Source organism: Neopelma chrysocephalum, unplaced genomic scaffold (genome assembly GCF_003984885.1).
Source record: "Neopelma chrysocephalum unplaced genomic scaffold, ASM398488v2 Primary Assembly neopelma1_72, whole genome shotgun sequence".
Lineage (NCBI taxonomy): Eukaryota > Metazoa > Chordata > Aves > Passeriformes > Pipridae > Neopelma > Neopelma chrysocephalum.
The window spans coordinates 7,426,498-7,441,041 of NW_020897732.1; the positions used below are offsets into that span (position 1 = coordinate 7,426,498).

The 14,544-nt window shown below is 38.0% G+C and overlaps 1 protein-coding gene across 1 annotated transcript in view; it reads left to right on the top strand.

Annotated features, from left to right (window-relative positions):
* PTPRN2 (protein tyrosine phosphatase, receptor type N2) overlaps window positions 1-14,544 on the top strand; it is a 645,766-nt gene that overhangs the window by 587,637 nt on the left and 43,585 nt on the right. The window contains exons 16-17 of the mRNA XM_027687014.1: window positions 2,438-2,511; window positions 10,648-10,725. Of these exons, the coding sequence (XP_027542815.1) occupies window positions 2,438-2,511; window positions 10,648-10,725 (152 nt within the window). The remainder of the gene's footprint in view (window positions 1-2,437; window positions 2,512-10,647; window positions 10,726-14,544) is intronic.

Genomic DNA, 14,544 nt, shown 5'->3' on the forward strand with positions numbered 1-14,544 from the left:
TTTCCCTGCCTGTTTCTGAAGATCTATTATGCAAGTTCCTAGAAGCTTTGAGGTGATAACAGGCATAGACAAGCACAATCTGTTCATTGTCAATATGAATGCTTGATGCTGCAACTGAAGCACACAGGGGTGCAAACTCTTGATATATGCGGAAAACACATGTACAACCTTTTTTGCACACTTTTTTTTCTAAGTGCAAATACAGTCTCACCACCTTTTCACTACCAAAGCCTTAACAAGTCTCACCCTCTGATAAACCCTCCAAGACAGCAGAATAATGACATGGCATTATTCAGAGGGTCTGGATAAAACATTTTGTTTTAAAAAGAAAAATCCTGAAGTTACTTATCTGACACCTGACTTTTATCGGAGAGTCACCCTGCGTCTGTTTGCTAAAAACTGATGGATCACTGTCTGCTCTTTCTCCCTCATCCATTTGAAAACATTTCACATGTTTTCTTTGGTGATTAGTTCAAACACTTTTGCTGTCCAGCGAACGGGGCTTATCCTGAGTGCTTGCTTAGTTTAGGATATGTGAGAGACCACATTTGCTGCATGTAACCTGCATATCTTCTGCAAAGCCAAAAGGCTTTAGAGCTGTAATTCTTCAGACACTCTGTGACAATGCTCATTGTAAAGCTTCCTGTAGAAAGTATTGAGTAGCCCAAGATCTCAGGCATCAAAAATTCATTTTTATATTTTGGATTTTTTGTGCAATGGTGCCAAAGTGAGGTGGAAGTGAATAATGTGCACGAACATGTTCCCTCTCTCATCTTCTTCATCCTTCTGTTGTGTTGAAACCTTACCAGGGAAAATAATTTTATGTGAATAGTAAAGACTGGCTCTTCATTCATTTGACATGACTTATTCATCACTGATCTTATTCCAGGAGAATGTTGTTGACATTGTTGGGTGAGATTGAATGACTGTAAACACTTGTACAAGCATTCCTCTGTCTTGCTCATATATTGAACTGCCATGGCATTACTGTTGAATGAACTTAACCTCCTGTGAGGTACTTAGAATATTTGATAACTCATTTATTATTCTTCTTGATTAAAATATTGGCTGGTACTTAATAGTTTAAAAAGCATCTTGGAATCCTGGTGTTAAGAGTGGTGTCACAGGCCACTAGACAAGGTACAAAAGGGGACAGGCTGTATTCCTATACTCTTATTTTGTCTATTTGAAAAATCAGTGGAAAGATCCTCTCAAAACATCAGTATCCATGTTCAGCTGTAAAGGGTTACGGAAAGGACAGCTCCACAACCTCTTCCCACAATATACTGTGTGGAATAGGTTTGCTGAGAAGTATAAATCACACTGGTTATGTATCAGGTACAAGCTGTTTGAGATTCTTATGTAAAGACTTAGAGATCTCTCTCATAAATTATCTGAGTGTGGTCTGGTCTTTCTTTCTTTAGTCAATGGAAAGAAATGGCATTTCTTGAGTACAGTTTGGCCTGTTTGAGACAGCTAAATCAGGATGAAATGATTCATCACCTAGAAATATTTCTTTTCTCTTACAGAAAGTGAGTCTAGATGATTGGAAGAGATGCAGACATCTGCATTGTCGCTGTCTAAGTATAGACAAATAAAACCCATCCATTATATACGTCCTGAAATAAAAAATTTAAAAAAAAGAAAAGACTAGAGTTTGGGGTCTACCAGGTTTAAATATAATTGAGCTAGCACCAGTAAAATTACAAGTTAAAAAGTGATAAAATAATCTTGATGATGGACAAACAACATAAGTCTCTTGTGTCCAGAACTGGTGTTTTCCTTGATATGAACCACCTACAATAGCACCAGTGTAAGATATCTATGTGTGCTCCAGTCGTACTTTAAGTGCAATTGTGATTGGGATTTCATCTTCAAGTCGTCTTGTCTCCCCATGTCACTAGTGGAGCACCACACAGCACTGGTCTCTGATCAGGGCAGATTAACTTACTGTGCATCTCTCAACTGTACTTCAGTGCTCCTGTTGTTCATTCTGTAGAGAAGCCAGGTGGACAAAGTTCCGTCAGCTTCCCTGTTTTATGACCCTGCAAACACAGGAGTGTTTCCTATAATACTGGGAATTTTTTCCTATAATACTGGGAATTTTTTTAGTGATTTGCTGAGTTTAAATCTTAAACTCCCTGAACAGAGCATATTCCTGTTTTAGTTAAGAGAGGTTGTAACACATCACAGTGCATCTCAGGAAGACAGGCTTTTCTGAGACTGAGCCTCTGGAATATCCCAGTGCTTCATTCCTGAGTCAGACTGTGATGCTGTGGCTGTATCAATGCTATGGCTAGGCTGGGAATCAGAAGGAAGTATCCTTTCTGATACTTAACATTTACCTGTCTTGAAATGCACATTAATCTAACATTGTAACTTATAATGGGTAGAATACTGCTATAGAAACTTTCTTCTCTTATTTTCTCCTTTGCAGATGACCATTCCAGGATATGTCTGAAAGGTGAAAGCAGCCACGACAATTCAGACTATGTCAATGCTAGTCCAATTGTAAGTATGGTAACATATGAGAAATAATCCAAATAGTTGATCCCTGTCTTTCCTTGTTGCCAAAATATGCTCACTTGAGGCACCTCACCGCTCAGATTGCGCAACCTCAGGCTGTGAGCACCTCACAACTCTGATGTTTCAGGCTGTCCTTACAAATTGAAGAGAAATAAATAAATAAATACATAAATAAGTACCTTTTAAGTTTATGTACTAAGAAAACAAAGTCATTAGATAGTCCTCATTCTACCTTGTAACACTGCCGGGTTTTCTGTACTTGATATTATTAACTTACGAATTATAAAATTCAATGCTATACCCTTAGTGGAGCTTTTCCTTCCCCAAGGAGGTAAAAATAGCTTGTTCTTTTTTGCTTTGCCCTACTAGCTATAGCCACGGGAGGAATAGATTTTGTAGTCATGGAGAGCTGAGCTCCACAGACTTCTGAGCTTCTTCTGCATCAGAAAGTGACATTTCCTCTTACATTTCTTCCTCTGGTGACCCACTGATGAGCAACCTGGTGTTTCTGTAGCTCTTCTGGTTCTCTGAGCTTGCTATTTTCAAAGCAAGAACAAGATCCCTTATCCCTTATATATTCATTCCAACTGCAAAGTAGGTCAATCCAATTTTTGCATCCAGATACTCCAGTGTGGCCAAGCTGCCCTTTCCCACCTTATGTAAGTTGAATCCTCTCTGGTCTGTGAAAGGTGATAGGGAGAAAAGGTCTCTCTTTGTAGACACAAAATAGGTATGATAGTTCCAGTAGCATTGCCCTGTCATACCATCTCAATGGAAGTGTCATGATATCCATGTGAAGGGGGGAAAAGGCTCAGTATCCTTGACCTCTGTGGAACTGCTAGTATTGGAGTCACTTTTTCTCATACTTTTTATTCACATTAATTAGGCACTAATTAAAGTTATTAGAGGGAAACTATGAAAAAGAACTTAGGATGGAGAATTAGATCTCACTGCAGTGGGCTGTATATGCCATTACTGGCTCATTTTCCTGGGGAGTGTCACTCCCCCAGTTAAATGACTTCGTGTGGGCAAGGCAGCTGACAATTTGCAACAGCATGAAATTACAGTCTGCTTACTTCCAGTGTTGTTAACAATACTTTTTTTCTTAAAAAAACCCACAAGTACATAAAAGCTGCTCCCTGATCTCTGTTTTCTTTACTTTCAGCAGAGTTCAAAAGCTTCATTTCCTTCAACATATCAAAATGCTATATTCTGAGAGTTAGAAAATACACAGAAGTCAACAAACATCTTTGGGATTTTTTTGTCTTTCGCTTGGGGTAGATGAGAAGCCAAAGCACTTGCACATTCAGGGATTGCCAATTTCCATTTTAGAGGGCAAGAACAGACGTGCACAGATTAGAGTTTTTGAACTACTTTTAGGTATGTCTCTGACTAGACCAAGCTCTATTTGGCACCAGGATCAGCAGATCACAGTAAGTTGGTACTCCAAGGAATATGTATCCTGCTTGTAAAGTCATGCACAGAGGCCCAGCTCCAGGGCTTCAGTGCTCTCTTTGCATGTCTTCAGGACACAGTTGGTGAGTTATGTTTGGTCAAGCCTTAATTTGGTAGTAGAAACTGAGAGGTTTTTTTGGGAAGCACAGGAGTGGGAGGGGATAACTGGAAGTAGGATATTGTATTCTTGTAAGAGCTTGGTTGTAATTCACATGTTTACAACCTGGTGTTAAAGTGGAGTTACAGGATCTGTAGACAGTGCTAAGCCAGGTTCAGTGGTGGCAGCTGTACAAATGCTGGGGTTTACCAAAAACCCAAGATGGGCTACTGAACCTACCCAAAAGTCTGTGTAGACACAGCTTAACTAGTTTTAGTGCACAGATTTGGTTGGAGAAGGGATAAATTCTTGCATGTGTGTATATGCCTGTTGCAATTGTAATTCTGTATTATAGTGTAATTATTTCTTTAATTACACTGAAAAGTATTAGATTAAGTAGTATTGGAGGTGAAGAAACAGGACCAAGATATCCCATTGACAAAACTGATTTGCTTTGCCAGGATGCCTGAAGCTAATGCAAGCAGAGGGTCTCTGCTTCCACAGCTTTAACTCTTTTTTACTCAGAAGCTGCCTTTCTATCCAGCTCTTAATAAGGGTGTTTCATTCTGCAGGGTTAGAAGGTATTTCTTTTTTTGTAGCTTTCCCAGTCTCAAGAGTTTTGTTCAATAAAACAAGTCACAGTGATGAAGCAAAAAATCTTATGCTTGTCTTAATATCTCTTGCAGAAATATTTCTATACCCAGAGAAGAGTGGGTTCACAAGTGTTTTGTTAGACTGAGACAAGTACCCAGTAACTTGCATAACCAAGAAAAACTAGCAAGAGAAATTCTTGAGTTCCTTTTCTTAATGGTAGGATAGAGAACCTACTGTGTGGGGAGAAGTGCCACAGCTGACATTTGTGTAGACCTGCTATTCCAAGCAAAGGTGTGCTGCAGACAGTTACGTGAGTTCATTTCACTGAGTGAGTAGTCATTTTGCTATTTTAAAAGCAGTAGATCAAAATATGTGTTTCCTGAAGGTGATGCAGTGGGAGGTTGACAGGAGGAAAACACTGCTTTGCAAGCCCATGGTTTGGAAAGATTCCCTGCAAACTGTTGAATTTCAAAAAAAAAAAAAATTAACTATCTTCAGGTTAGTGTAAACATATTTGTTAATCTGGTATAGTTTTTGGATAATGAGGTAGAATATAGGAGTGGCAGAGAGATTCAGTCTCTGTTCCTCTCCACCTCAATTGCCTGCTGGAATATTATGTTGGGCACTTGATTCTGCAATATTTACTGTGGTTGTACAGCTGTTGCAGCCTGAGCTGGACATACGTGCTATTACTGCTGATCTCTATTTGAGATCTTTTCTATTAGCAGGCACACATTCAGTCAGTGTCCTTGTAAGTGTGCAGTGGATGTGGAGTACCAGTACAGTACTGATCTACCTTCACTTGCTCTTGCAAAATCCTACCATTTCTTTCCTTCAGACTGCTGTCTTTCCACTTAAATAACCTCGGTAATTATCATATCAATACAGGGATGCTCCTGGTGCATTTGGCATTGCAGCACTTGGGTGAGGAGTGAGCACTGTGATGAGCTGCAAGATGGGCATTAATAGCTCAGGATCAGTACAGGCTGAACTGACTGGAAGAGGCTTTTTCCTCCCCACGTGTGTGAGCTGTCTGGTGGAAGAAGAGTGTAAAATAATTATATCTGAGCTTCAGAAAGGGAAACTGCCAGTCGGGTACATGTCACTGGGTATCTCCAGCTTCTGGGTCAGTGGTCCAGTCTCCAGCTGGGGCTCACTCAACCTTAACTGAAGTCTAAATGAGTGCAGCAGCACACCTTAAAAAAAATCTGCATGCTAGACAATGAGCTGGCCACCTGCCCACGTGTTTCCTCCTTTTAAAAAATGCTACCCCTCCAATATGATGTGAAAACTGGGGTTAGATTGGTGACCTCACAGCAGCTGGGAATGGGTGAGGAGAATCAGGAAAGATTTAGTCCAAGTTCTTCCCATAGGTCTTTAATTTCACTGTAGTGTAAGGCCAGGCAAAATGAGTCCTTGGGATAAATTTGCAGGGTAGAAATCTGTTTCCCTCCTCTCTGAAATAACATAAAGTACTATGATAATAACTCTGCTATCGGCAGCTGAATGAAAGGCTCGCAATTACAGCACAAGGAGACCCTGACTGTGCAGAATAAAACTGTGATAATTACTTCTGTCATATTTGTACTTAGTCCTCATTAAATTTCAGGAAAATCATCCAGTAGTAAATAATGTGCAATCTTTGCTTTTAAATCAGAGGTCATGAAAGTAAATGGGAAATTCTGTTTTTCCTCATAGGGCGTCTGAGAGAGAAAAAATCCCATCAACTACATTTTAAAACTCAGTTTGCTTATTATTGAAGACACCAGACTGAGGAATGTCATTAGCATGACAGTTTGTTCAAATACAGCATACAAATTACATCACCAAGAATAGGCTCTGAAATTCATAATGGCATTCACAACCAGATTTACTTCTTTGATTCCATTAGGGGTTTTAAAGGAAGGATTTAAAAAATTGTTTTAAATTTTAATTCAAACATGAAGGGGAGGACTAGTCTACCTTTTTAATTTTAATGCTGAGATAAATATGATTACAAAGTTCATCTGCATTTGCAGGATATGCTTTCTTATACATAAACAAATACACTTTTTCTACTTTTAGAGACTGCCTATACTTTGTGTAACAAACACATGCATGGAAGTAGATTTTGTTGGTGCTATAAACACATTAAGTCTGGAAACCACACAGCAGCTTGAATGGATATGAATTTTTAAGATGTTAGTGGGATTTCAACTTCCTTTCTGTCAGATTTGGTGTACACTGGATCTCATTCTGATCTCATGTGATTTAGGAATATTTCAGCTGGATTCAGAGGATTTAGATGAAGGTAAATGGTGTGACTGAGACCACATCTCACCCAGCATCTTTCTCTGTGGAAAGTAAGGATCTGACAAGCTGAAAGGGAAGGTAAAGGGCAGGAATGAATGTGTTATCATTTATGTGAGATTTCAAAATGGTCATTGATGCCGATTGATGGTTTTACTTAAGTTTACAATTTTACAAGGCTACTTAATAAGAATCTACGTGTGCCACTCTCAAGTCCAAATACAATACATTTGAGGATTTACTCCCAGAATGTATTGATTTTGCTGTATTCCATCAGCATTATCAGTGAAATCATGCAGCAGCACAATCTCTATCGAAAAACTCAACGAATTTCAGCGTTCTTAAGGGAATCCTTGCAAAGTCCTGGGATAAGACAGCAAGATAATAGAACTCTTGAAGGAAAAACTAAAGGTGTAGCTTTTATTCTCTAGTAAAGCACAGGTGAAATTGTGGTCTGATGTTAACAAAGGTGAAACCAATTGTGATAGTGTTCTTTATATTTTTTCCTACTTTAAGGTACTGTAATTCAACTTATATTACAAAGCACTGTAGAAAAATACAAGTTGTGTCACTAAAGTTTTATCTAGTTTTTCTTTTCCAAGAAGAAATCTCAATGCTCCTCCTGTTTGTTTCCATTTGCTTTCAATATTGGTAGTGACAGAAATCACCGCAGTCAGTGGTCAGTTATAGTAATCCTTGATCCCTAATATAAAATCATGGAAAAATAGATTGAAGCATTATCACCAGACTTGCCTTTGTTGTACTGCAGTAGAAAATGAGAATTCCATCATAGTAGAACAGCTGTAATAATTGCAGCTTTTTCTTTCTAACAATGGCTGTTCGATCCGGTTCTGATGTAAGCCTTGTGAACTTGATGCTTTGATGGGGAAATAGAGGGAAGAATCCTATTCTTTTTGAACAACTACTATTAGGGTGATTTCTGAAGGTTGTTCCGATGTAAAATGTTAGCAAACAGTCAATTTTTGGTTTAATACTTGATTATATGGAGTCTGCAGTTCTCCATTCTTCTCTGGAGAATACATTTTCTATTTTATTTTCATGAAGTGAGAAATCTGAGGGATCCTTGAAAGAAGATAATGACTAGTGACATAAAAAAAAGCCTTTTACTTGATCCTTGATTAGTTAGTTTAAAACCCATTACTGACTTTATTTCTTTATTCAAACTTCTGTTAACTTTGATAGATTAAGTTGCCCTTAGTGTTCTTGGTGACCTTGAGAGAATCAAAAAGAACGCAGCAAAAACATTCAAGAGCCGTCCCTTGCCATCACCTACTCATGTTAAATTGAATGTGACCAGGGTAGTGATTTTTCACACTTTTCTTGAAATACGTGGCCTTTAAAACAGTACATGTAATAGAAAATTGATGAAACCAGGAATTTCATTTAATTAGTTTAATCTTTGCTCTTATTTTTGTTCAGTTAAAGATCATTTAATAGTGTGATAGGGCTTTCTGCCATCTTCTACTTGCTCCAAGCAAGAAGAGTTTCTACTCATAATTGGTTTTTGTGCACCACAATGTGTTTGGAATATAATAATTGTAATTGTCTTTTGGATTATTGTTAAAGTGCTGATATACTTCACTACTCTGTGCTTATTGTAATGTTTACCACGTTCTAACAACACCTTTGTGACAGAGGTTGATTAATGCTGAAATGCCAAGATTGGCCTATTCCTGATTTATCAGCTGAATGTTGAGGAATGTTTCCTCCATGAGAATGCTTGATTTCTTCTGTCTTTGTTTTCTGGCACGTCTACATACAAAGAATTTATTTTAAGAAGAAATTCAAAGTAAATTATTATTTTTCTAAAGTTTGGTGTATTCATTATTGGTTACATTTCTGAGCCAGGCTCTCACCTGTCGAAGAAGTGACATCATTTTCAAGTGGATGCAACAGTTTCCACAGGGAGTATCAAGTCCTCCTCAGTATAGGTCGATTTTTTTAAGTTAAGATTTTTAGTTCCAGTATAGAAAACCATTTCAGCACAATGATGATCTTAAGGATTCAAAACAAAACAACTACAGAAATTATTTCAACTATAAAGGAGGGAAAAAAAGAACACTTAAGCATGAATTTGCTTAATCCCATTTGCTGTTGTTTTCAGTTGTTTTTAGTTCAGTGTCTCCAACTCTTACAAAATAAAACAAAAAAATAGTTGCCCTTTTTGAAGTGGTTCCTAAGGTTTTTTTGTTAATACTGCTTTCTGAAGAAAGCTAGTTTTCCTCTGGTCTCAAAATACCCACAGTAGTCAATGTTCTGCAATCAGAATTGCTTTTGTCAAAAGGCAAACAAAGTAAGGTTGAAATTTGTTGTGAGCAATTGCTTGTTTTGAAGATTTATTTGCTGATAAGAGAAGCATCTCAATGAAATGCAGAATAAAATGAAGGTGTTACAGACATCCTGGACAAGTTTTTTTGTAACTATGGGTGGTGAATCAGAAGTAAACTTTTAGTCTAAATTGATTCGGTAACTTCATTTTACCTGTGTTGTGTTGTCATGGGGAATTTTAATATTAAGTCCGGCTTAATTATATGTCAGAAAATTAGAAACATAAAAGTGTTCTCTTCCTTTTTGCAACATTCATTATATTGTTGTTCTTTTAGAATAACTTACATCTGTTCTTTTATGGTTCTTCCCTTTTTTATGTTGCACATAATTATGAGGTGCCTTCTTTTGCGCTGACATGTACCATCACTGAAAATTTTGATAGGCTATGAATAAATTCAGGAGATGCCTGTTAATGCAAATGTGACTCACATTCATTCTTATTCAGATCTTTACTTATAGAACAGAATCATGTATTGAGACAAATTCTGCCTTCAGCTACATGGATATAAGTTAACTCTCGCCGACTTGAGTGTCACTGAGTCACACCCACACATCTGAGAGCTGAACTGGGTCTCTTTTCTTTTTGTTCAAAGTTTTGTCTTGCCCAGGGTTAGAATGAGTTTGTTTGTTTTTTAATCCTATCAGCAGATCTTCTTTTTCAGCAGAATGAGTCCTAAGATTTAGAACCAAGAAAACCACCCATCAGTTCAAAAACATTCATTGTAACACACTAATCCTATTTACTCTTGATGGCTTTGTTTCTCAGATTCTTTATTTTTTCTGCTCAGTGAATTTTCTGCTCCTTGAATTAAACGTAATAATTAAGGTCTTTAAACAGAACTTCCTCCATTGAGGCCAAATCCATGCATTTAGATAAATCAGCTAACCAGAAAAAGCCAGAAACTGAATTTGTTCCCCGTTTTTGCTGGTTTTTACTTGCATGTGCCCTTGACTGGCACAGTGGAAATGGAGAACATATTTAGATGTGTGGAGCATTCTTAACATTCAGTGTAGAAAAATGTTTCAAATGGCTCCTAGGTTGCTATGAAACCACAAGTACTGATCTCAAATAAATGCCTTTGTCAGCCACCATAAGTGATCTTACTCTGCATATTGAGGACATAGGACATGGCTCATCATGTGTGATGATATTCGTCTTGTAGCATCAGTCTTTTGGGGGAAAAAAGCAGAAATAAAATTCTCTGCTTGCCAATAAAAGATGGAGGGACAGGACTTTAGGAAGTCCCTTGTTCTGCCCTTACATACTTTCTGTCTCTAATACAGCAAGGGATTTTCTTTCAAATAAATCCAGTTCATGTTCTTTTTCCTTGTTCCAGATGGACCATGACCCCAGAAACCCTGCATATATTGCCACCCAGGGCCCTCTCCCTGCTACTGTTGCTGACTTCTGGCAGGTAAGTTAAACACCTCTTTGAAAACTGAATTTATGTCGTAAGTTTTCCTATGTTTCTTGAAACGTGAGTTGTATAAAAATATGTTGTGCTTGAGTCACTATAGGTGTAATAACCTTCATTCTAAAATGTCTTTGTGAAATGTAGCACATAGATATTCATCTATGTATTAAGACAAGCCCTGCTAAAGAATAGTTGATCTGAAAATTATTGAAAACCTCAGGCCAAAGTATTCATGTTTTAGTGCCAGGTCTCTGTAATTAAATTACTGCCAAGGACTGGGTGATTTTGAGAGGGCCTGACCTTCTGAAGAATGTAGCCAGAATTCATGGTCCCTCTCCAGATTAGAAAGGACCTAACATTGTGTGCCATGAATTTTCCCATTGAAACCTACTTCTCACATGTCCCACTTCCCCAATATGCTTAAAGTCTTATGCGTTTTCCTTACCACACATAGTCAAGACCTAGCTGCTAAATTTAATTAGGGGCAGAATTTTTTGCAGGATTGGGGCTAAATGCAGTATTTATTGATATACAAATAGGAATTTACTTTGTATGCAGGTGTTTCACTTGCTAGTGCAGCTCTCAGATTTGGACATACATACACACATTGCTGGGCTAGATGTGTGTGATTGTGTGATGGATACACTGTGTTAGATATTCCTTTGGAAGTGTAGAAGTGCACCTGACAGGCTACAGGAGCTGTTTGCAGAGGAGGCCAACTGGGTCTTATTATCAACACAAACATATGTTGTTTTTGTTTTGTTTTGCATTATGAGTTTAGAAGCATTTTTTGTTAAGATAAAGAATATCTGTGTGACAATTTCAGATGTCATTGGATTTCAGTAGCTTGCAACAGTTGAAATCATTTCTTCATCTACATTACATGACCTATGATTAGAAAGTATTAACTGATCCCTATTGAAGATGCTTTTCATGTCACAATTTCCTACCTTTTATGATGAGGAATCAGGACATTTTCAAAAAAATTGTTGAATTTTGGATGCCTGGATATTTAAGTGCTCAGTCTGAGATATTTTGGGACTGGTTTTTAGAAGGGCAGAGCAAATGCTTTCTGCTTGAAGTCAGTTGAACTTTTGGTCTGGCTTAAATTTTCAAGTGACTTGTGGGTTTTATCTTCACTGTTTGATAATTAGACACAATTGAGAAGACTGATCTTTTTTCCCTTGGTAGGTGGATTCCTTATGACAGGCATGGAAATTGAAAATGCATCTGTTAAGTTAAACATGCAGAATCAAATTCTATACTAGCTGTTCTGCAATGACATTTTATGATTCCTAAGGCCTAGGCTTTTAATTGCGTATTTTTGCATATTTATATATTTACATTTTGTATATTTTCACCTGCACCTGTCCCTTTACATGTTGGAAAAAAGAACCCTCTTTGTATAAGCATTGCAGAAATCAGAATTAATCATACAAACACAGTATGAACAGTTAGGCAACCTGTTTGCATGGTCACAGAGACTAGAACTGAAATGTTATTTTTTTGTTCTATGATCCAATCTTCTTCATTCCAACTTCATACTCAAAAGATCTCTCTTTCCTTTCTTTCCTTTCTTTCCTCTTGCTATTTTGAGTGGAGGGGTCTTCACTTGCCTTCTGCTCTTTTTGCTATTTCTCCTCCCAGTTATCTGTCAGTGAAAGTTCACTCCATCCCTCCACCAGATTTGCTGTGAACATCTCCACACAAACCATTTGGAAGCCATGGTTCACCTTTGGTTCGAGTGTTGCTATGTGTCCATTTTTGATGTGATGTTCTTTTATTGTTTATTCTATTAGGTTGGATAGGAAAGTTGGTTTCTGAGATTTATTTTGATTATGTCTGTCACTTCAGCATAACAATCTGCCCATGTCAGATTGGTCCATCACCCACTTTTCTTAAACTTCCTACTGAACACATGTCGATGTACCGGTTCCTGTCCCAAGCCTTTTACATGCCCCAGAGTACTAACTAGGCATAATAAACAAGCTAAGAGAGATTAACTCCTTACAGAACAGTGCATCCTCACCCACTGCAATGTAGTAGACCCAGTGTACAAGTGAAAAGCCATGGCTTGAAGATGTTGCAGTTTATGCCCAGTTGCAGGAGTAAACTTAATTTCTGATTTTCACGTAATAGTACCTGTTTTAAGGTAAGGCCTGGGAAACCTGAATGTTCTATGGAAAATAGAGCCTTAACTGCTGTCAGGACACAATCCTTTGATATTTATTTAATACAGTTTTCTGTAGTTTATGGTGCTTCCATGGTGCTGCCACTGGGGACTGTTTAAAGATTCAATTATTCATTCCTGATGCATCTTCTGAGTGGTTCTCCTCCCTCTCCCTCCTCCACTTAATGCCAGCTGTTGCTGAGTTGTATTGCTCTTTTCCCTTTTTTGTGCTCAATGAGGCAGTTTTCTGACTGATAGTGAGAAGAATGACTGACTCCAGAGGGATGTGGGACTATTCTGCTGTTCCTTGTCTAAATGCACATTGTCATGCTTTAGCAAGTCCAGCAGAAACACTTGGAGTTTCATCACCGTCTATAGCAATATTTACTAGATGTATTGCTCCTAATTTTTGCAGAGATTTAGCTGCTAAGATTTCTGAGAGACCATTGCACAGTGAGCAGCAGCCACTTCATTGTATCTTGGCTGAAAGGCTGCCCCAGCAAGAACTTGTTATAATTGCTTCCACTCTGTAGGTATTTCAAACTGATTTCTAGAAAACACTGGTCTAAGGAGCATTTGTTTTACTTGAAAGTGTAAGGTAACTTTCCTGGCATTTACAGCACAGCTGATACTCATAATGAAATCCAAACTGCTTCTGATTTTACTGTCTAGATTTCATGCTCAAATTTCTGACACAGCTTTTGAAACTGGTTTCCCTTAAGCTTGCATTAGATTCTTCCCCCAATCAGTGACTACATCTACAGTAGCAAGCAGTGTGGCCCGCTATGAATGGATTTGTAGAATGTCACAGTACTTCATAGGTTTTACTTCAGACCAACTGTTCATTAGTCCAATGGACTGAATGCCTCCTGGCAGCAGAGAAGAATACAGATGCATCTGGAGGAAGCTCCTTTCTAAAGGACCTCAGTTCCTGAGCTCTGACGCTGCTCTGCTGTTTCTGCTGCTCTTAGTCTGTCCGCTACATGATCATGTGGTCACATCCATTATCTCTATTTAAGATCAAACAGATAATTAATTTTGGGTGATATTTTTTTCCTGGTTTTATTGGCAGGCTCCTCTAAAACATCTTATGTTGATTCAGTGGCCAGTATTTTAGTGCAAGTGCTATTAGACACTTAGCAATCAAATTCCCATTTACTGTTTTTGAGTTGCCCAGATCTGAACAAAGATCACAGTTAGATCAGTGTCTTCTCTTTCCCAAACAAGGCAAAGCTTTTTCATACAACACTGATGACACTTGATCCAGGCTCATCTCATTTAGCATTCTTCCCACAGGTGAGCAGATACAAACCTAGTACCACTGTGGGACTGAAGAGGGACAAGTTTTATTGATCTCACTAGTGACCACTTCTTGGAAGATTATGTCTTTTTGGTAGGGTGGAGAAGAGGAGGTGTCATTCTTCAGTACCATCTAACTAGAGCAGATAGAGCTGGACATTAGACTCAGAATTTTCTGTACAACTTCCTATTCATTTGGATTTTCACATTGACTTGAGAGATCCAGCTTGATGGAAGTTTTTCTTTCAAAGACACAGTGTTTGAGCTGGATATTGGGTAATTTTCAAATGGTGTTCAAATTTGTATATGTTGTGAAAAATAATAATGATAAAAAAGACAATAGTCTTACA